This window comes from Salvelinus alpinus, chromosome 3 (genome assembly GCF_045679555.1).
Source record: "Salvelinus alpinus chromosome 3, SLU_Salpinus.1, whole genome shotgun sequence".
In the NCBI taxonomy this organism is placed as follows: Eukaryota; Metazoa; Chordata; class Actinopteri; order Salmoniformes; family Salmonidae; genus Salvelinus; species Salvelinus alpinus.
In genome coordinates this window covers 28,770,667-28,791,376 of record NC_092088.1, presented here as the reverse complement: position 1 = coordinate 28,791,376, position 20,710 = coordinate 28,770,667, and the positions used below count along the sequence as shown (strand labels likewise).

At 42.1% G+C, this 20,710-nt stretch overlaps 1 protein-coding gene across 2 annotated transcripts in view; it reads right to left on the bottom strand.

Moving 5' to 3' along the window:
* Positions 1 to 2,067: 2,067 nt before the first annotated feature.
* plxdc1 (plexin domain containing 1) overlaps positions 2,068 to 20,710 on the bottom strand; it is a 113,170-nt gene continuing 94,527 nt past the window's right edge. Inside the window, exons 7-14 of one of the 2 annotated variants that reach the window (XM_071392436.1) lie at positions 9,988 to 10,087; positions 9,737 to 9,832; positions 9,517 to 9,598; positions 9,174 to 9,234; positions 8,947 to 9,073; positions 8,455 to 8,490; positions 7,741 to 7,898; positions 2,068 to 7,357 (exon numbers count right to left, since the gene is read on the bottom strand). In XM_071392436.1, the coding sequence (XP_071248537.1) occupies positions 7,232 to 7,357; positions 7,741 to 7,898; positions 8,455 to 8,490; positions 8,947 to 9,073; positions 9,174 to 9,234; positions 9,517 to 9,598; positions 9,737 to 9,832; positions 9,988 to 10,087 (786 nt within the window). In that variant the 3' untranslated portion in view covers positions 2,068 to 7,231. The remainder of the gene's footprint in view (positions 7,358 to 7,740; positions 7,899 to 8,454; positions 8,491 to 8,946; positions 9,074 to 9,173; positions 9,235 to 9,516; positions 9,599 to 9,736; positions 9,833 to 9,987; positions 10,088 to 20,710) is intronic. The other variant, XM_071392437.1, reaches the window with a different exon arrangement.

The window sequence follows — 20,710 nt, the reverse complement described above, 5'->3', positions numbered from 1 at the left end:
GGGGGGAACCTGCTCTGGGTCAGGTTCACCACTTTTCTGTTGGTTCCTCTCCAAATCCCCTCCAGATCCCCTTCAGCTTGCCGTAGCAGTCTTTCTTGCTGTTTGGCTATGGGTTTGCGTGCTTCAAAGGCTTCGTGTTTGAGCATCCATGCGCCTACAGTTCTCGTCAGCTTGAGTGTCCTCTATGATTTGGCATTTGACCTACTTTAAGGAGCTTCATACATTTCTTGAGAGAAGCAGCTTGTGAGTCACTCAGGGCCTCTGATGTGACACCACTCCATCCACTCCCACAGCTCTGAGATTAATGATATGACGAGTGGCCCTCATTGAATGAGATGATTTAGTGGATCTGAGAGATTCAACAGAACGTCGCTCTGATCCCCCAGTTTGCCTCCTCTGTGAGGTGTCTTCCAGAGACTGATGAAATGGCAGGCCTTCATGTGTTGGAGACTCCATAGGCTCTGAGGAAGAGGGATGGTGTTTACAAATAGCTGCTGTGGTTGTGTGGATAATCTCTTCTGAGATTGGGTTATGTGGGAAAAAACCTAATTGTCTCTCAAATGGGTTGGGGGCTGTTTCCCCCTGCAGCTCTTTCCACCCAAAACAGGCTCCTCTTTCGGCCTTGCTCCTGCTGGATGTGCACTTGCTGCACTTGGCTGTGAGACAGTGACGGTTCCACTTGCATCCCACTTGTGCCGGGCACGACTATGGCGGAGTCAGGCTGTGGTTCCCCATTGAGGGTGGAGGAATTGAGGTTCGTATCCATGCGAACACCTGTATCCCACGCCACATCAGGCCAAAAGACCATTTGTTATGGCAGGTTGCCTATTTTGTACTGTGTGAAGGTAGGAGCTGGTACAGGAGTCCCAGTTAGAGTACAAGGATAGGGAGAGAGACTTGAGGATGCATTCTAGAGAGTTGCAGCTCCCATTTGTTTTATCATTTCAATGATCCATTTCCATAAGTGAGTGTGTGCAAAAAAAAACAGAAAACAAAACATTTGCATTAACACATTTTTACATCAAACATATTATTCCTCGTCATACATATTTCATCATATAACCTAAATTGTTTCTTAAACATTTACAAAATATATTAATTTCAAGGCATATCCAACTTCACTATCCATACGCAGCCACAGCAAAACATTCTACAACTAATAAACAACGGTGTGTCTAAATGAGCATCTATACACATGAAAAAGCAAGTAAAACGTAAACAATATTTAGGTTTGGGTACTGTGATGCACAGATAACAGAAATAAAAGGCTAAATGCAGGAGAGTACTTCACAACTGCATGGGTTGTTTGGCACTGAACTAAAAGACAAAGGAACTCCGGTATTTAACAAGGGAAAGTGGTTGCAGGTGCACTCAGAGCACAGAGATGTGTTCAATTCAAATTGCCATAGATAAAATGCATTTGTGGTCGTAGACCGTAGCTTATGCCTGACCATACCATAACTCCGCCGCCACCATGGGGCACTCTGTTCACAATGTTGACATCATCAAACCGCTCGCACACACAACGCCATACACACGGTCTGCCATCTGCACGGTACAGTTGAAACCGGGATTCATCTGTGAATTCATCCAGTATGCCCACTGAATTCGGTTACGAGGATGATGAGCCAACATTCTTCAGTTGTGCAAACCCACAGTTTCATCAGCTGTCCGGGTGGCTGGTCTCAGACGATCCTGCAGGTGAAGAAGCCGGATGCGGGGGTCCTTGGCTGGCATGGTTACACGTGGTCTGCGGTTGCCAAATAAAAATAAAAAAACGTTGGAGGCAAATTATGGTAGAGAAATTAACATTCAATTCTCTGGCAACAGCTCTGGTGAACATTCCTGCAGTCAGCATGCCAATTGCACGCTCCCTCAAAAATCTGTGGCGTTGTGTTGTGTGACAAAAGTGCACATTTTAGATTGAGCTTTTATTGTCCCCAGCGTAATGATCATGGTGTTTAATCAGCTTCTTGATATGCCAGACCTGTCCGGTGGATGGATTATCGTGTCAAAGGAGAAATGTGTGAACATAATTTGAGAGAAATAAGCTTTTTTGTGCATATGGAAGATTTCTGGGATCTTTTATTTCAGCTCATGAAACATGGAACCAAAACTTTACATGTTGAGTTTATATTTGTGTCTGTATACAGTACATATTGGAACCATCTTGCAGATCACATTCACACTTCTTACCATAAAACCAGGACAGGGAATCATTCTAATAAGTTTGGTTTGAATAAAATGAAACAAAAAACAAGCAATCTGTTAGTTTCTTTCAACAACAATAAATACATGTAAAACGTAACAATACCATAAAATCGCCAGGGTAAAAAAACACACAAGGCGTTGCTGTTGAACCAGCTTTTCTTACAGTAGACCTAGGGTAAGTAAGGGTAGCCTACAGTGGGCTTGGGCTGATTTTTTTTTACAGAAAAACAAACTACTGTTACAGGAAATAAGTCTAAATATGAGGTTTGCCGGTATTCACCGAGGTTCTCATCTCTTGTTTTCATGATAGGTATGGACGCGTAGTCTACATCATGGAGGGGGTTTTTACGCATGTCCAAAGCATGGCTAAAATAATGTAGGCCTGCCTACAATACATAGATGAAAAGGGAATGTCAGGTCACTGTTTTGCTCCTCTCAAACTTGATATTTTAATAAAGCCTTGGTGATTAAGATTTATTTCCAAGCGGCCTCACCAGCCAACACTTTATCAACGGTCTTGACTAGCCTACTTGATTACATTGAGCAGGGTGAAAGGAAAACAGCATTCATTGAGAGGAGGGAAGTTATGCTTGGTTTTTAATATGTTCATAAATATGAAGTATACAGGCACCAAAAGCATATCTTGTTCCATGTGCATCTGAGCAAAATCATACTGATGTTAGACTGGTAAATTGCCGAACTTGGCGTTAGGGTTGTAAAATGCCAGTGTGTCAGTTTTTATGTGCGTTTGACACTAGCGCCACCTTAAAGGCAGCCTAAAATAGAGCCCTCCGTGTCAGAAATATGCAAAAATAGAGAAAATTAGGAAGTGTGCAAATACTTTTTTCATGGCACTGTATATCAGCGCATTCGAACAACCTAACCATTACGAAATGTATGTATTCGATCAAATAAGTCTCACGTAGCAAATTAGCAATGAAACATTTTGTAGACCAAATTCAACATGTTGTCATTCACCTCCATTTAAAAAAATCCTCACTTTGCAGGGCATATTATTGTGGACCTATTTTCTTGTAAAACCTCTCGCTTTGCGTATTTCTCTCTGGCCTCGGCTCATAATTGTGTACTAAAACCTTGAACAACTGTATAGGCTATGCCATGACTGACCATGTGCTTGAAAAGTGCTAATTTATTTGAGCGACTCAAGGATTTTATCAAAACCAACCACAAGTTTTTATTGGAACATTTTCAAACAGTACTGATGTCAAACAAAACATATTTTTCTTCATATGCTAAACTTAATGAAAGTAAATTTCTCCAAAACAATGTAACCAGGTTTTTCCAAAGTGGTTCATGGCAATAATGATCATTAGAATCACTAAAAGATATCTGTTATAGTGAAGTCCATGTGGCTATAGTATTGTACATATACTGTAACTCAATGGTTGTTCACCAACCAAGACATTTTAGAAAACACAAGATATCTTCTCAAAACAGAACAAAATTAAAACACAGCCATTATAAAGTTGAACTGTACATTGGTTTGCAGTAATGAAGGCTAGTGTGTCTGTACCATTCCCTGACTTTACACGCAATGTGTATTCAGCTCTTTTCTCTCAGATGGAGTTTTCCCAACATCCATCCTCTCTGATTATACATACAGTGCCTTCGGAAAGTATTCAGACCCCCTTTTCCACATTTTGCTACGTTACAGCCTTATTCTAAAATATATATATTTTTTAAGAATCCTCAGCAAGTCCTCAGCAAGAAAAAACGTTTTTAGAAATGTTTGCAAATGTAAAAAAACTAAAACAGAAATACATTATTTACTTAAGTATTCAGACCCTTTGCTATGAGACTCGAAATTGAGCTCAGGTGCATCCTGATTCCATTGATCATCCTTGAGATGTTTCTACAACTTGATTGGAGTCCATCTGTGGTAAATTCAATTGATTGGACATTATTTGGAAAGGCACACACCTGTCTATATAAGGTCCCACAGTTGACAGTGCATGTCAGAGCAAAAACCAAGCCATGAGGCGAAGGAATTGTCTGTAGAGCTCCGAGACAGGATTGTGTCGAGGCACAGATCTGGGTAAGGGTACCAACAAAATTTCTGCAGCATTGAAGGTCGCCAAGAACACAGTGGCCTCCATCATTCTTAAATGGAAGAAGTTTGGAACCACCAAGACTCTTCCTAGAGCTGGCCGCCCGGGCCAAACTGAGCAATTGGGGGAGAAGGGCCTTGGTCAAGGAGGTGACCAAGAACCCGTTGGTCACTGACAAAGCTCAAGAGTTCCTCTGTGGAGATTCTTTCAGAAGGACAACCATCTTTGCAGCACTCCACCAATCAGGCCTTTATGGTAGAGTGGCCAGACAGAAGCCACTCCTCAGTAAAAAGCACATGACAGCCCGCATGGAGTTTGCCAAACGGCACCTAAAGACTCTCAGACCATGAGAAACAAGCTTCTCTGGCCTGATGAAACCAAGACTGAACTCTTTGGCCTGAATGCCAAGCGTCAAGTTTGGAGGAAACCTGGCACCATCCCTAAGGTGTAGCATGTTGGTGGCAGCATCATTCTGTGGGGATGTTTTTCGGTGGCAGGAACTGGGAGACTTGTCAGAATCGAGGTAAAGATGAACAGAGAAAAGTACAGAGAGATCTTTGATGAAAACCTGCTCCAGAGAGCTCAGGACCTCCAACTGGGGCGACCGATCAACATCCAACAGGACAATGACCCTAAACACACAACCAAGGCAACCCAGGAATCTCTGAATGTCCTTGAGTGGCACAGCCTGAGCCCGGAGTTGAACTCGATCGAACATCTCTGGAAAGACCTGAAAATAGCTGTGCAGCAATGTTCCCCATCCAACCTGACAGAGCTTGAGAGGATCTGCAGAGAAGAATGGAAGAAATAAACACTACCGGTCAAAAGTTTAAGAACACCTACTCATTCAAGGGTTTTTCTTTATTTTTAATATTTTTTACATTGTAGAATAATAGTGAAGACATCAAAACGATGAAATAACACATATGGAATCATGTAGTAACCAAAAAGTGTTAAACAAATCAAAATATATTTTATATTTCAGATTCTTCAAAGTTGATGACAGCTTTGCATACTCTTGGCATTCTCTCAACCAGCTTCACCTGGAATGCTTTTCCAACAGTCTTGAAGGAGTTCCCACATATGCTGAGCACTTGTTGGCTGATTTTCCTTCACTCTGTGGTCCGACTCATCCAAAACCATCTCAATGTGGTTGAGGTCGGGGGATTGTGCAGGCCAGGTCATCGAATGCAGCACTCCATCACTCTCCTTCTTGGTCAAATAGCCCTTACACAGCCTGGAGGTGTGTTGGGTCATTATCTTGTTGAAAAACAAATGATAGTCCCACTAAGCCCAAACCAGATGGGATGGCATATCGCTGCAGAATGCTGTGGTAGCCATGCTGGTTAAGTGTGCATTGATTTCTAAATAAATCACAGACAGTGTCACCAGCAAATCACCCCCACCACACCATAACACCCCCTACTCAATTTTTTACGGTGGGAAATACACATGCGGAGATCATCCGTTCACCTACACCGCGTCTCACAAAACCATGGCTGTTGGAAACAAAAATTCCAATTTGGACTCCAGACCAAAGGACAAATTGCCACCGGTCTAATGTCCATTGCTCGTGTTTCTTGGCCCAAGCAAGCCTCTTCTTATCGGTGTCCTTTAGTAGTGGTTTCTTTGCAGTAGTTCAACCATGAAGGCCTGATTCACACAGTCTCCTCTGAACAGTTGATGTTGAGATGTGTCTGTTACTTGAACTCTGTGAAGCATTTATTTGGGCTGCAATCTCTGAGGCTGGTAACTCTAATGAACTTATCCTCTGCAGCAGAGGTACTTCTGGGTCTTCCATTCCTGTGTCGGTCCTCATGAGAGCCAGTTTCATCATAGCGCTTGATGGTTTTTGCGACTGCACTTGAAGAAACTTTCAAATTTCGGGAAATTTTCCAGATTGATTGACCTTCATGTCTTAAAGTAATGATGGACTGTCGTTGCTCATCGCTGATTTGAGCTGTTCTTGCCATAATATGGACTTGGTCTTTTACCAAATTGGACTGTCTTCTGTATACCCCCCTACCTTGTCACAGCACAACTGATTGTCTCAAACGCATTAAGAAGGAAAGAAATTCCACAAGTGAACTTTAATCACACCTGTTAATTGAAATGCATTCCAGGTGACCACCTCATGAAGCTGGTTGAGAGCAAAGCTGTCATCAAGGCAAAGGGTGGCTATTTGAAGAAGCTCAAATATAAAATATATATTTATTTGCTTAACACTTTTTTGGTTACTACATGATTCAATATGTGCTATTTCATAGTTTTGATGTCTTCACTATTATTTTTGACCGGTAGTGTAGGTGTGCCAAAATTGTAGAATAACACCCAAGAAGACTCAAGGCTGTAATCGCTGCCAAAGGTGCCTCAACAAAGTACTGAGTAAAGGGTCTGAATACTTATCTAAATGTGATATTTCAGCTTATTATTTTTTATAAATTAGAAAACATTTCTAAAAAAAATTAGATTCTTTGTCATTATGGGGTATTGTGTGTAGATTGATGTGGGGAAAAAACGATTAAATCAAGTTTAGAGTCAGGCTGTACCGTAACAAAATGTGGAAAAAGCCAAGGGGTCTGAATACTTTCCGAAGGCACTGTAGGCCCTCCTTCCTCGAAGTTATCGCTGATCTGATATGATATGATTGGTGAAATCAATGTAGTGGACTTCTTGCTCACCTATCAAATTATGCTAGATTTGTGCTTACCTCAAGGAAGGGAAGGAGGAAGAATATATTATTAGAGTATTCAAACAGGGCCATAGACAGCTGCTGCATGTTGGACAGGCGAAGAGCGAGAGACACAGAAAAAACAGACAAAGGACTGTTCTCTACAAGCAGTTACACATTGTCCACCATAGTAGGAATAAGGGAAGTTTTGCATTTCTGTCCCCTCTAGTTCCTTTTTTAATCCCCAAAATGGCAACTTTGCCCCGGAAGTCCAGCCTACTTAGCAGCACTGTTCGGCCTCAATGAAGCCCTCCTTATCGTGACCCCCAAGCTCCACCTCAGCATAGGTGGAGTGACAGCTCTGGTTGCGGAACTTCATAGATGGCCAGTAGTTATTGGTGTGTCGCTGTGAACGACAGACATTTGACCCAACCAGGATTAGTCACGTCCATGAGTACAGTACAGCCCTAGACCAAGGTTGTGTTCAGTAGGGAACAACCATTTTGAAACGGAGTGAAACGGGGAGGTTCTACCTGAATGTGTCCAATAAAAACGTAGATTTTTGTTTCCGGCTCCAGTGTGCCTTACTGAACACAACCCAGCACATCTGGCCCTCAAGGGCCGAAATCCTGCTACCTATCGTTTCTTTGTGGCATGTAATTAATCTTTTCATGCAGTTGATCATAGCTTAAATTGAGTCATGCATCCCTGCTCTAGGCATTTCTATATAATAACAGAGCATTCAGGTGTAATTTATCTAATTCTGTAAGGGCCTGCTCTCAGTCTCACCTGCATGAGGTAGAATGGAGGAGCAACAGTGGGGTGTGTGTTGATATAGTAGACAGCCAAAAGGGTTAAGGCTACCAGCAGAATGAGGGCTGCCACCACACCTGCAATAATCGCAGTGTGCTCTGTCCGTTCCTGGTGCGGAGGACCTGTTTGCAAGTCTGAGAAAAAAGGAAAGTGAGGTAATGCCAATTATTCTAATCATTGGAATGATTGTGAATAAGAATTGCTAATGTCAAATTAAATTAGCCCTAGTCTACCCTGCTACGCTTGATAAAATGGCTAATGGAGAAGGCAAGGTGCCCACGACAGGATACATACAGTACAGACAAACAGTTAGCCGGCTTCACTTGCACATTAGCGACAGTTATAGGACAAAAACACATCACAACGACAGAAACACAAAAGACTTACAGTACAACACAATGAACTCAAGACTTCAGCAGCATTCCAATTGGCCTGGAATGGTTGGTGATAATAAAGGCTTGGAACAGCCAGGATATTGTCTTTCAGTAGGTAGCGCACTAAAATGTATATTTTATTTATAGTTGCATTCAGGATCTTTTTTTTATATTTTTTTACTGAGTTTATCCTCTCAGTGGCTCAGTCATGTCTATGGTCAGTGCTTCCGGGTAAGGGTAACATTACTCACAACCAGGCAGCCTCACTGACCTATGCAAAACACCCACATAGCCAACCAACTACAAGCCAACTCACCACCACCATTGTAGCGAATGAAAAGTTTGGTGTCATCTGTGGACAAAAAGAGAGTATTGTTGTACAGACACATGAGATGGGAAGAGATAGACGGACATAGAGAAACAAATCGACAGACAGACAGAACCCAGACAACAGAATGCAAGCACAGAAAGCATGGATTGGCATCTCACTATATTTATCAATCTTTCGAGGGTGGATTTGGGTTGCAGCTACATAGCGAAACTTGAAATGTCTCCTTATAATTATACTACGGTGTCTTTAGAAACATAGGGAGAAAAATATTTAAATCTGGAAATTGTTAAATGTCTCAACCTGGCAACATTGATTTCCTATGTCGGCATTGGACTGGACCATTTATTTGGGCTGGACCATACTATCTTTCATAAGCTAATCGGGGTGTGCTGATTTGGTATGTGAGTGGCCAGCAACCCTGGGCACCACTATAACTCAGACCCAGCAGACGGGTGGTGCTTTCGGCCCCCAACTCACCCTCAGTGACGGGGATATCTGAGAGCACTGCAGGGGAGGGCGTGGGCTCTGGGGCCGAGTGGTTGAAGGACCCCGTGGAACCCTCAGGGCCACCCTGAGTGTAGTCTTCACAAGTGCCCTCTTTTGCCTGAAAGAAAGTTACAAAAGAATAATGCCGGGAGAGGTGGAGTAACGGTTGGTCGATGTAATTTCTGCTTTTTCGGCCCAACGATCTAATACCATCTCACCTCTTCAGGACAGTTGTAGTCGAGCCACTCCTGTCTGTGACGATCAATTCCATCGGAGCATCTGAAATACATGTGGAGAGGACCGCGAGAGACGACAATTATGCAGTATAATTCACAATACTATACTAATAAACAATTTTTACATCTCATGTTAGTCTTTCTTACATGACATTAAGTCTAACACTCACATGTATACATACACATGCAAAATCATGCAAACTCTCACGCACGCACGCACGCACACGCACACGCACACACACACACACACACACACACACACACACACACACACACACACACACACACACACACACACACACACACACACACACACACACCTCACCTTTGCAGTGTGTTGCACCAACCACAGCCATTTGTCAGGTTGGATATGAGACAGAGTTCACAGGTGGTGTGTTGGAGACATGCTGGGAAAATAAGACAAGTGATCCATTACAACTTTTACAGGCTTGTATTGGGGGGGGCGGGTTTGGGGAGCGTGAAACTGCCATCATGATGTCACAAGTTTGGCCGAGTAGGAGTCTGTGAGCACAGTGCATACTCACTGGGCAATGGAGTGAACTCAAAGGCAGAGTGATTGATGATCTTGGTGGTGTCAATCTCTACTCTATGGTACTCATAGATGGTCCGCCGTCTTGCGTCTATAGAGAGGATATCAAGTAGAAGTAGGGCCAGTATTTTTGACCTTGTGACATTCACACAAAGAACATGACGGTCCGTCTAAAACTGGTCTGGGTACAGTAGAGAGGGAAGGATATTGGATGGCAGGTGTGAGTGTAGTCTTGTCGTGACTGACCTGAGGACTGTGGAGAGGGGAGGAGGGCCATGAACGCGTCAGACAGGCCCACCTTCACTGGGTGTTCAGTGGAGTTGATCTTCTCTACTGGCAAAGGAACCTAAAGGAGCAGGAGAAGGAGGGAATCAAAGACTGGAGAGTTGGCTTTTGCGTTTTTACACACTAGATGACTTTGGGAGACTGGTTGAGATATTCCCATTTTGAGCTAGGGTGCGCCTACGGTGATCAATAACATGTTCGAAAATCCTAACCTGTTGTCGTGAGTGGTCCACGTCTCCGAGTGAGTATTATTTTATGTCTATAAAAAGAGGGCAGCTATCTATGGCTCCAGCTAGCCTTTCTGCCGCACTGTGCCCATCTCTTTCAGTGTTTGGATAAGAGGATAACTTAAACAAGGCCATACACATTTTATTAACGGTTTAACAGAATTCATATTTTTTTTAAGTGAGGTGAGCAAGCGAATAAACAAAATACAAAATAAAGTTGAACCCATTGTACAAAATACTAAACAACCTCAGTACAACACCTAGTGTTCACACCAAGCGACCTCACAAAAACATTGTATAACTGTTTTGGAACGACAGTCACAGGGACCAGGGTTTGAGTCCCAGTCAGGGTACCCCTACATTGGTGTCAGGTGTTGGATAGCACCTTTGAAAGCATGGCTGAATCTCAAACCGAACACTTAGCTCCTAAGCCCTTCATTGAGTGGCCACTAGCTGATGTGTTCGACAGTGATCACTCGAGTCTGCAAGTGTGTTGGCCAAAATGAGCATTGAGACGATGGGCACTCAACGTCCCAACTGCCGCTTATCAATATTCCAAAATTCCCGAAATCCATTCATGAGCATTCTCCCGCGACCTGTCTTGTAGTAGCATATATATAGTATACAGTGCCTTACAAAAGTATTCAGACCCCTTGGATTTCTTCACATTTTATTGTGTTACAACACAATTGTGTTACAATTGATGTAATTGTCTTTTTTGTCAACAATCTACTCAAAATACTCTGTAAGGTCAAAGTTGAAGATGTTTTGTCATTGCATAAGTATTCAGTAAAATGTTGCTTAACAAATCGCATAATAAGTTAGATAATAAGGTTTGACATGATTTTTGAATGACTAACCCTTCTTCTGTCCCCCATACATACAACATCTGTAAGGTCCCTCAGTCACGTATTGCATTTAAAGCACAGATTCGACTACAAAAGACCAGGGAATTTTTCGAAAGCCTCAAATAAGTGATTGGTAGATGGGTAACAATAACAAATCAGACATTGAATATATCTTGAAGCATAGCATGGTCATATGCTGTGGATTATGTATTAAACCACCCAGACACATCAAAGATACAGTCGTCCTTCTGATCTGAGCTGCAGGACAGGAATGAAACTGCTCAGGAATGTTACCATGAGGCCATTGTTGATTTGAAAACAGTTACAGAGTTCAATGGCTGTGATGAGAGGATAGATCAACAACATGGTAGTGACTCCATAATAATACATAATAGACTTAAATGACAGAGTAAAAATAAGAATACAAATATTCAGTATAAAAATATTCTAAAACATGCATCGTGGATGCCCCTCAAACTCAACTCTGGACCTCGAAGCCAGTTCCACTGCTTTTTTTCATTACATTTCCCCCTCTAATCAGGGACTGATTTAAACCAGGAACACCAGGTCTGTGCAATTAGCTATCTGTAGAACAGAAACCAGCCGGCTCTGGACCTCTTAGGGTAAAAGTTGAATACCCCTGGTGTTTGCAACAAGACAGTAAAGTAATACTACAAAAAAACGAAATGCAAAGCCTTATGTTTGAGGCAAATCCAACACTCTACATCACTGAGTAACTGCCTACTTATTTTCAAGCATGGTGTTGGCTGCATCATGGTATAGGTATGCTTGACATTTCCAAATACTGGGGAGTTTTTCAGGATAAAAACCAACAGGATGGAGCTAAGCAAAAGCACAATCCTAGTGGAAAAGCTGCTTCAGTCAAATAAAATAATAATGCACAAACAAAATAAAATTGTATTTGTCCCGTGCTTCGTAAACAACAGGTGTAGACTGTGAAATACTTACTTACGGGCCCTTCCCAACAATGCGGAGAGAAAGAAAATAGATCAATAATAGAAAAGTTAAACAATAATAATAAAAGTAACAATAAATGCTCCCGTTTCAACTGTTCTGCCTGCGGCTATAGAAACCTGACCGATCCACCGGACGTGCTACCTGTCCCAGACCTGCTACCTGTCTCAGACCTGCTGTTTTCAACTCTCTAGAGACAGCAGGAGCGGTAGAGATACTCTCAATGATCGGCTATGAAAAGCCAACTGACATTTACTCTTGAGGTGCTGACATGTTGCACCCTCGACAACTACTGTGATTATTATTATTTGACCATGCTGGTCATTTATGAACATTTGAACTTCTTGGCCATGTTCTGTTATAATCTCCACCCGGCACAGCCAGAAGAGGACTGGCCACCCCTCATAGCCTGGTTCCTCTCTAGGTTTCTTCCTAGGTTTTGGCCTTTCTAGGGAGTTTTTCCAAGCCACCGTGCTTCTACACCTGCATTGCTTGCTGTTTGGGGTTTTAGGCTGGGTTTCTGTACAGCACTTTGAGATATCAGCTGATGTAAGAAGGGCTATATAAATACATTTGATTTGATTTGATTATTTACCATTTATTTTGGGAACAAAATAATGTGAAACCCAACCAAAACATACAGCAAATGTATCCAACAAGTTTGTAGAGTCACAAGCTTGATGTAATCATTGCGTGCTATGAATATGGGACCAAATACTAAACTTTGACTACTTTACTCCACATATAAATGAATTCCTCCCAATACTTTTGGTCCCCTAAAATGGAGGCACTATGTACAAAAAGTGCTGTAATTTCTAAAGGGTTCAATCGATCATAACCTCGGTCATTGTATCAAAGTGATGGAGTACAGAGCGGAAACAAAACGTGTCACTGTCCCAATACTTTTGGAGCTCACTGTAACTAGGAATAAAGTGACAATAAACAGTAGCAGCAGCGTGTGTCTAAAAAAAGTTTAACTATTTAACTATTAGGTTAACTATGTAACTAACTGGCTTAGGGATAGAAGCTGTTAAGGGTCCTGTTGGTTCCAGACTTGGTGCATCGGTACCACTTGCCTGCGGTAACAGTTTATGACCTGGGTGGCTGGAGTCTTTGACAATTTTTAGGGCCTTCATCTGACATCACCTAGTATAGAGTTCCTGGATGGCAGGGAGTTCGCCCCCAGTGATGCACTGGGCCGTACGAACTACCCTCTGTTACACCTTGCAGTTGGATGCCAAGAAGTTGCCTACTAAAAGTACAGGATCCAGTTCCAGAGGGAGTTGTTCAGGCCCAGGGTCGTTAATTTGGTGACAAGCTGGCACTGTGGTGTTGAATTCTGAGCTGTAGTCAATGAACAGCATTCTCAGACAGGTGTTCCTCTTGCGCAGTTGAGAAAGGGCAGTGTGGAGTGCAATAGAGATTGTGGCATCTGTGGATTTTTTGGGGAGGTATAAAAATTGTAATGGGTCCAGGGTGTCTGGGATTATGGTGTTGATGTAAGCCATGACCAGCCTTTCAAAGCATTTCATGGCTACAGGTGTGAGTGCTATGGGGAGATAGTCATTTAGACAGGTTACCATGGCGTTCTTGGGCCCAGGGACTATGGTGGTGCTTGAAACATGTAGGTATTACAGACTGGGTCAGGAAGAGCTTGAAAAGCCACTTGTCTGCTGGTCAGCGCATGCTCTGAGTACGCGTCCTGGTAATCCGTCTGGCCCTGTGGCTTTGTGAATCTTAACCTGTTTAAAGGTCTTACATCGTCCTCGGAAAGCACTGGGAGAAGAATTCAACTTTCAGCAGGACAATATTTTTCAATACAAGGCCAAATCTACACAATAGTTGCTTACCAAGAAGACAGTGAATGTTCCTGAGTGACCAAGTTACAGATCTGCTTGACAATATATGGCAAGATTTGAAAATGGATGTCTAGCCATGATCCCCAACATCTTGACAGAGTTTGAAGAATTATGAAAATAATAATGGGCTAATATTACACAATCCAGGTGTATAAAGTTCCTAGTGACTTAATCAAGAAGAGCCACAACTGAAAACGCTGCCAAAGGTGTTTCTAACATGTATTGACTCAAGGAGCGGAATCTTATGCAACAACTATATTTTAGCTTTTTAATTTCTATTAAAAAAAAAATGTTAAGATGTTCTTCCACTGACATTACAGACTATTATCTGTAAATTGTTGACAAAAAAATACAATTAAATCAATTTTAATCCTACTTTGTAACACAAAATGTGAAGAAATCCAAGGGGTATGAATACTTTTGCAAGGCACTATACACTATAATAAATGACTCGCTATGAAACATAGATAGGGAGAAAGTTGTAAAAACAAAATGACATCTCTACTTCTGCCAAAAAAATATCTGTAGCTGGAATCATTTGGTCACTTGTCAGTACACTTGTAAAAAATATTATATAAAACACCTTTATATAAAGTACATATGTACAACATCTAGCAATATCTATACCACAATGACGTTGTGAGCATACAAGGCATTCTATATTATACTACAACATCAGTCTAACTGAATATGGATGTGTGTTGGTTGAATGTTTCAAGCAGGTTCCAGAATGTTCTTCAGCTGGTGAACCTATTTCTGTGTTGGGTAATGGCAGCTGGTTTAGCAGGCTTTGGCGATGTTCTTCACCACCCACAGCTTCGACCTCTCGCAGAAGATTTAAATGTAATGTAAGTCTCCTGGAAAGACATGAAGACTAATCATGAGGATGTGTAGCCATACAATAAACTAGATTCATTTGTAAACAAAAATGGGAACAGTAGACGGGTATGTGTTTTGTTAAACTCAGAGTCAATAATGGGGCATTGAAATGGGATGTCAGCAAAGGTGTGAAAAGTTTGAGTTGGCTTGACTTGTAGACAGTCTAGTCATGTATTGTTGTGCACGAGCACCTACAGTTGTGCTGTTGAGTAGACAAGCACGGCCAACAATAGAGTGAATAGGCTAGAAAAGTACACTAACAGACCCTCTCCTCAATGAACTGACTGCAAGGGTGTGAAAAGTTTGAGGAGCACTATTGTAGACAGTTTAGTGTGTTGGTGATTTAAATACCTTTGGCTGCCCTGGCTTGTTTCGAAGTCAGATGACCTTGAGCTCGACCTTATTCCAGGCTGAAAGCTTTCATCCAATGGGTCTACAGGCTCTGTACTACTAAAGCTAGGGTCAAGGTCATCATCATCAGCAGCAGCAGGATTAGTCTGTAGGACACACAGTAGTCAGTGATTAGCCAAAATGTTACTACTTTATCCCCATCAATACACACTCAATAGATCATGCATACTAACCTTGACACACAATACCCACCCTCAACAGTATATTTATTTGCTCATCATTGAGTCATGGAAAGATTTAATAGATTTGAATAAGATTTTAGAAGGTGATTTACACTAATTGCTGGTGCTGAGCGTAATGTTGATGCCGCTGCAGATGTTGATGGGATCAGACTTTAAATAGACGTAACGTTACATAACATTAGTCACATTTGCCTCTGTGGAAGTTAGTTAGTTGGCTAGCTAACGTACGCTAACGAAGCTAACGTTAGCTTGCAAAGCTACAAATCACATAACCAGATAGTCAAGCCAGTGTATTTTGAATGCTAGCTAGCTAGAGTTTGGTTTAGGTAAACAAATGTAGTTAGCTAGCTAGTTAGCTAGGTAACATTAGCTACGTTACCTCAGCTTGACTTATTTTCTTCTGTGCTGATGTTGGCTGACCGGAGGCCTTCCTCTTTGAAGTGAAGGGGAAAGTCGATGGAATAGCATCACCTTTCAACGACATATGCAACCCCATCAGTTGAGACTTCAGTTCCGTTTTGAAATCCTCTGGCTGAAAGTGCTGGCTACAAACACAGACATTTAAATTTTTCTCACAGCAATTGGATACACCTCCTCAGGGCAGTACTATGTGAAAATTAGCTGGCCCGTTTCTACCAGTGATATGCAGAAACTTCATCTAAAGGTAGCAAGGTGAGACAACCACCTATCACAGTCATGGTAAGTACAATTTTTCCTCAATTCATTCAAGTGCAAGAGACTGTTGCGTTTAGCCAGCAGTGTGTCTGTACCAGCGGGGAACTATAACGGCCTTCTAGGCCTTCAGAGAAGGCCCAAGGATTGATAAAGTAATTTTACCCCCTTTTTCGCCCCAATTTTTCATGATATCCAATTGGTAGTTGCAATCTTGTCTCATAGCTGCAACTCCCCAACAGGCTCGGGAGAGGCGAAGGTTGAGTCATGCGTCCCCCGAAACATGACCCAACAAGCAGTGCTGCTTCTTAACACCTGCTCGCTTAACCCGGAAACCAGCCACACCAATGTGTCGGAGGAAACACCATTCAACTGACGACTGAAGTCAGCTTGCAGGCGCCCGGCCCACCACAAGGAGTCGCAGGAAAGAAAAGCCCCCCGGCCAAATCCTCCCCTAACCCGGATGACTCTGTGTGCCGCCCTATGGGATTCCCGGTCACGGCCGGTCACGGCCGGTTGTGACACAGCCTGAGATCGAACCCCAGTCTGTAGTGATGCCTCAGCACTGCGATGCAGTGCCTTAGATCACTGCGCCACTCGGGAGGCCCTTCAATGGTATTTTTTGGGGTGGTCTTTTGGGAGATAAATCTAGCTATCTAGATGAGCAATTGGCTAGGCCTTCAGAAACTATACATAATCCCTCTGCCATTTAACTGTATTAGAGCAGAATTGTGGAGTGGCAATGGAATCAACCAATCATGAGACAGCTTATAGGGAGGAGGTCAGAGACCTGACCGTGCGGTGCAAGGACAACAACCTCTCCCTCAACGTGATCAAGACAAAGGAGATGATTGTGGACTACAGGAAAAGGAGAAACAAGCAAGCGCCCATTCTCATCGACGGGGCTGTAGTGGAGCAGGTTCTTGGCGTCCACATCACCAACAAACTAACATGGTCCAGGCACACCAAGACCGTCATGAAAAGGGCATGACAAAACCTGTTCCCCCTCAGGAGACTGAAAAGATTTGGCATGTGTCTTCAGATCCTCAAAAGGTTTTACAGCTGCACCATCGAGAGCATCCTGATGGGTTGCATCACTGCCTGGTATGGCAACTGCTCGGCCTCCGACCACAAGGCACTACAGCGGGTAGTGCGTACGGCCCAGTACATCACCGGGGCCAAGCTTCCTGACATCCAGGACCTCTATACCAGGCGCAGTCAGAGGAAGGCCCTAAAAATTGTCAAAGACTCCAAGACTCCAGACTTCATAGACTGTTCTCTCTGCTACCACACGGCAAGCGGTACCAGAGCGCCACGTCCAGGTCCAAGAGGCTTCTAAACAGCTTCTACCCCCAAGCCATAAGACTCCTGAACATCTAATCAAATGGCTGCCCAGACTATTTGCATTGCCCCCCCCCCCCCCCCCCCTCTTCTACGCTGCTGCTACTATCTGTTATTATCTATGCACAGTCACTTTAATAACTCTACCTACATGTACATATTACCTCAATTACCTCGAGACACATTGACTCTGTACCGTTACCCCCTGTATATAGCCCCTCCATTGTTATTTTACTGCTGCTCTTTAATCATTTGTTATTCTTATCTCTTGTTTTTTTTTAGGTGTTTTCTTAAAACTGCATTGTTGGTTAAGGGCTTGTAAGTAATCATTTCACTGTAAGGTCTACACACCTGTTGTATTCGGCGCAAGTGACATTTTTTGTTGTTGATTTGATCACATTTTGACTTGCAATGGGTGAGACCATTTTTCCCATTTACATTTTTTCAATTGGATTTCTTCTCGAAGGCCTAGAGGCACATCACTACTAAGAGCGCAAGCCTATAATGGACCATAGTATGAGTCATAATACCCATAAAACCTGGCGGTCAAACATGGAAATGGTTCTAATAGTTTTTTCCACCATTCATTTTTTCATAGGGGATTAGGTGATTATTGGAATCAGGTGTGTTAGCTGGGGCTGGGGCAAAATTGTGACACCAATCAGGCCCTCAAGGACTGGAATTGCCCACCCCTGATCTAACTCATGGTTAGCTAGTTAGCAACATTAGCCTGAATAGATGGCTACATTAGCTGCCTATTTGTCTAGCAATTTAAATGCATGCGAAATTCATAAAAACAAGTTTAACTTTCTTTAGGTTTTATAAACCAGCAGTCTAGATGTTAGTTGACTAGCTAGCTATCTTTGATGGTGAAGCTAAGCGTTCTTGATAATGTTTGTGTCTGTGGGTGAGGGGTGGGTAGCCCTTTTCAATTACTACTTGACATGTAGCTACGCTAGCTAGCTGTATTAATTTGTTCTGGCTTTTTGAGAGGTTTCAGAGATGGATTGATTAGCATCCTCTGTTGAATCAACAGTGTGCTTACTTTACTGTGCGAAGACATTGATCTGTTTGCTGTTACCCTCTGGACAGCAGATCATTAGTATATCTTGTAGGCAAAAGTATGTAATCTTATTTAGTCCTACATGCTATGGTGGGTTTTAAATTAATTGGTATTCACACGTTTGTTTTTGAGGTAGAATTACTGTCATGTTATTGATGCCAAATTGCAAACCTTATTTGCACTTTCTTTATTCCAGAACCAATGGATGTGCCAGAGTCTAATCCCCTATCAACTATATAAGATATTTCAACCTGGAACACTATTCTCATGCTTTGGTCTGTTTCAGTCATTGCAGGAAGTCCTGTGAGACCAGGAGTGTGTGAAAGGTTTTGTCCCAGCTAGAGTTGCAAAATTCTGAGAACCTTCAAAAAATTCCCTGCTTTTCCTGAAATCCCGGTTTAGGATTCACGGAATCAGAAGGGTATGAGCAGGAAATCTGCAATCTTCCAACCAGGATTTCTGGAAAACCAGGGAATTTATTGAAAGTTCACGGAATTTTGCAACCCTGCTCTGAGCTCAGCTCTGACACCTGATTTAAATAATCAAATAACAAATCACAGCAATAGGCAATATGATTTGTAATCATGTATGAGCTGGGCTGTAACAAAAGCTTATATACACTCCTGCCATTCAGATCTGGAGCTGTCCACCGTTTAACTCATTATTCTGTACTATGGGTACAATTCATTTAGAATTATGGTATTGCTATATAACCAAGGTTGAGGAGTAACGGATTACAAAAAATGGTAACTGTAATCCGTTATGTTACCAGCAAAAATATTGTGATCAGATTACATATACTTTTGAAAAACTAGATTATTACTTCGACGATTACTTTTAAATTCAGAAAGAATGTTTGTGAGAAAAAACACTTTGACACTTCTCTGTTTTCTCAATGACATTCAAATCTGCATTGAAAAAAGGTGCAAGTTTAAGTTTGTTCCACCTGAGAGAGTCTGACCACAAGTCAGAGACCACTATTGCATTACCAGGGGCAAACTACCTGCACTCCAGGACACCTACAGCACCTGATGTCACAGGAAGGCCAAGAAGAACATCAAGGACAACAACCACCCAAGCCACTGCCTGTTCATCCCGCTATCATTCAGAAGGTGAGGTCAGTACAGGTGCATCAAAGCTGGGACCGAGAGACTGAAAAACAGCTTTTATCTCAAGGCCATCAGACTGTTAAATAGCCATCTCTAGCATCTTAGAGGCTGCTGCCCTATATACTGTACTGCACATAGACTTGAAATCACTGGACACTTTATTAATGGAACACTAGTCACTTTAATAATGTTTACATATGTTGCATTACTCATCTCATATGTATATACTGTATTCTATTCTATTCTACTGTATTTTAGTCTATGCCGTGCCAACATTGCTTGTCCAAATATATGTTCTTTAATCTTAAATCGATACCTTTTAGATGTGTGTATTGTTGTGAAATTGTTAGATACTAATTGTTAGATATTTCTGCACTGTCAGAGCTAGGAACACAAGCATTTCGCTACACCCGCAATAACATCTGCTAAACATGTGTATGCGACCAATAAAATTTGATTTGATTTTATGATGACAAATGTATTTGATGGATCGCGGGAAAAGAGCAGGAATAGGCTTTTGTAGGCTACAGTCCAAACTATGTCTTCCAATGGTGCGACTGCTGTTAGCATCCAAAGATTATGTAACTTGAATAAACGCTTGGCGGTAAGGATGACAGCAGTGGTGTAGTCTACGGCAATACGGATATCACTTATTATTCATATTTACATAGCACATTGATGTGAATCACACTGCTGCTCTCTCATTTAGCTATTTGTGCCTTACGGATTGTGGTTGTTCACAAATCTCAATAAGAATTTGAGCCCAATAATGGTTGAATTCAAGAAGTTTAAGCTGCCTATCAATTATTGTTTTTGAAACCAGTGGACAGCCAGTGAAAAATGCCCTCTTGCAACAGCTGCACAGTGCAGATCCCAGCCTATGGAATAAAAGTGGGGCTTTTATTGCTCAATCTAATTCACACTGATAAATAAAAATCCATAGGCCTAATGGACTTAGAGGGGCAATCTGTAGTTGCTACATCTATTTTTGGACATTGATATATATCATTTATGTAAAGATATAATTTAATCGTATTATTATATGTAGAAGAAAGCGATGGGTTAGAAGAAGCCTACATAACCAACCCTTAAATTAAAATTTAACATCCATACATGGC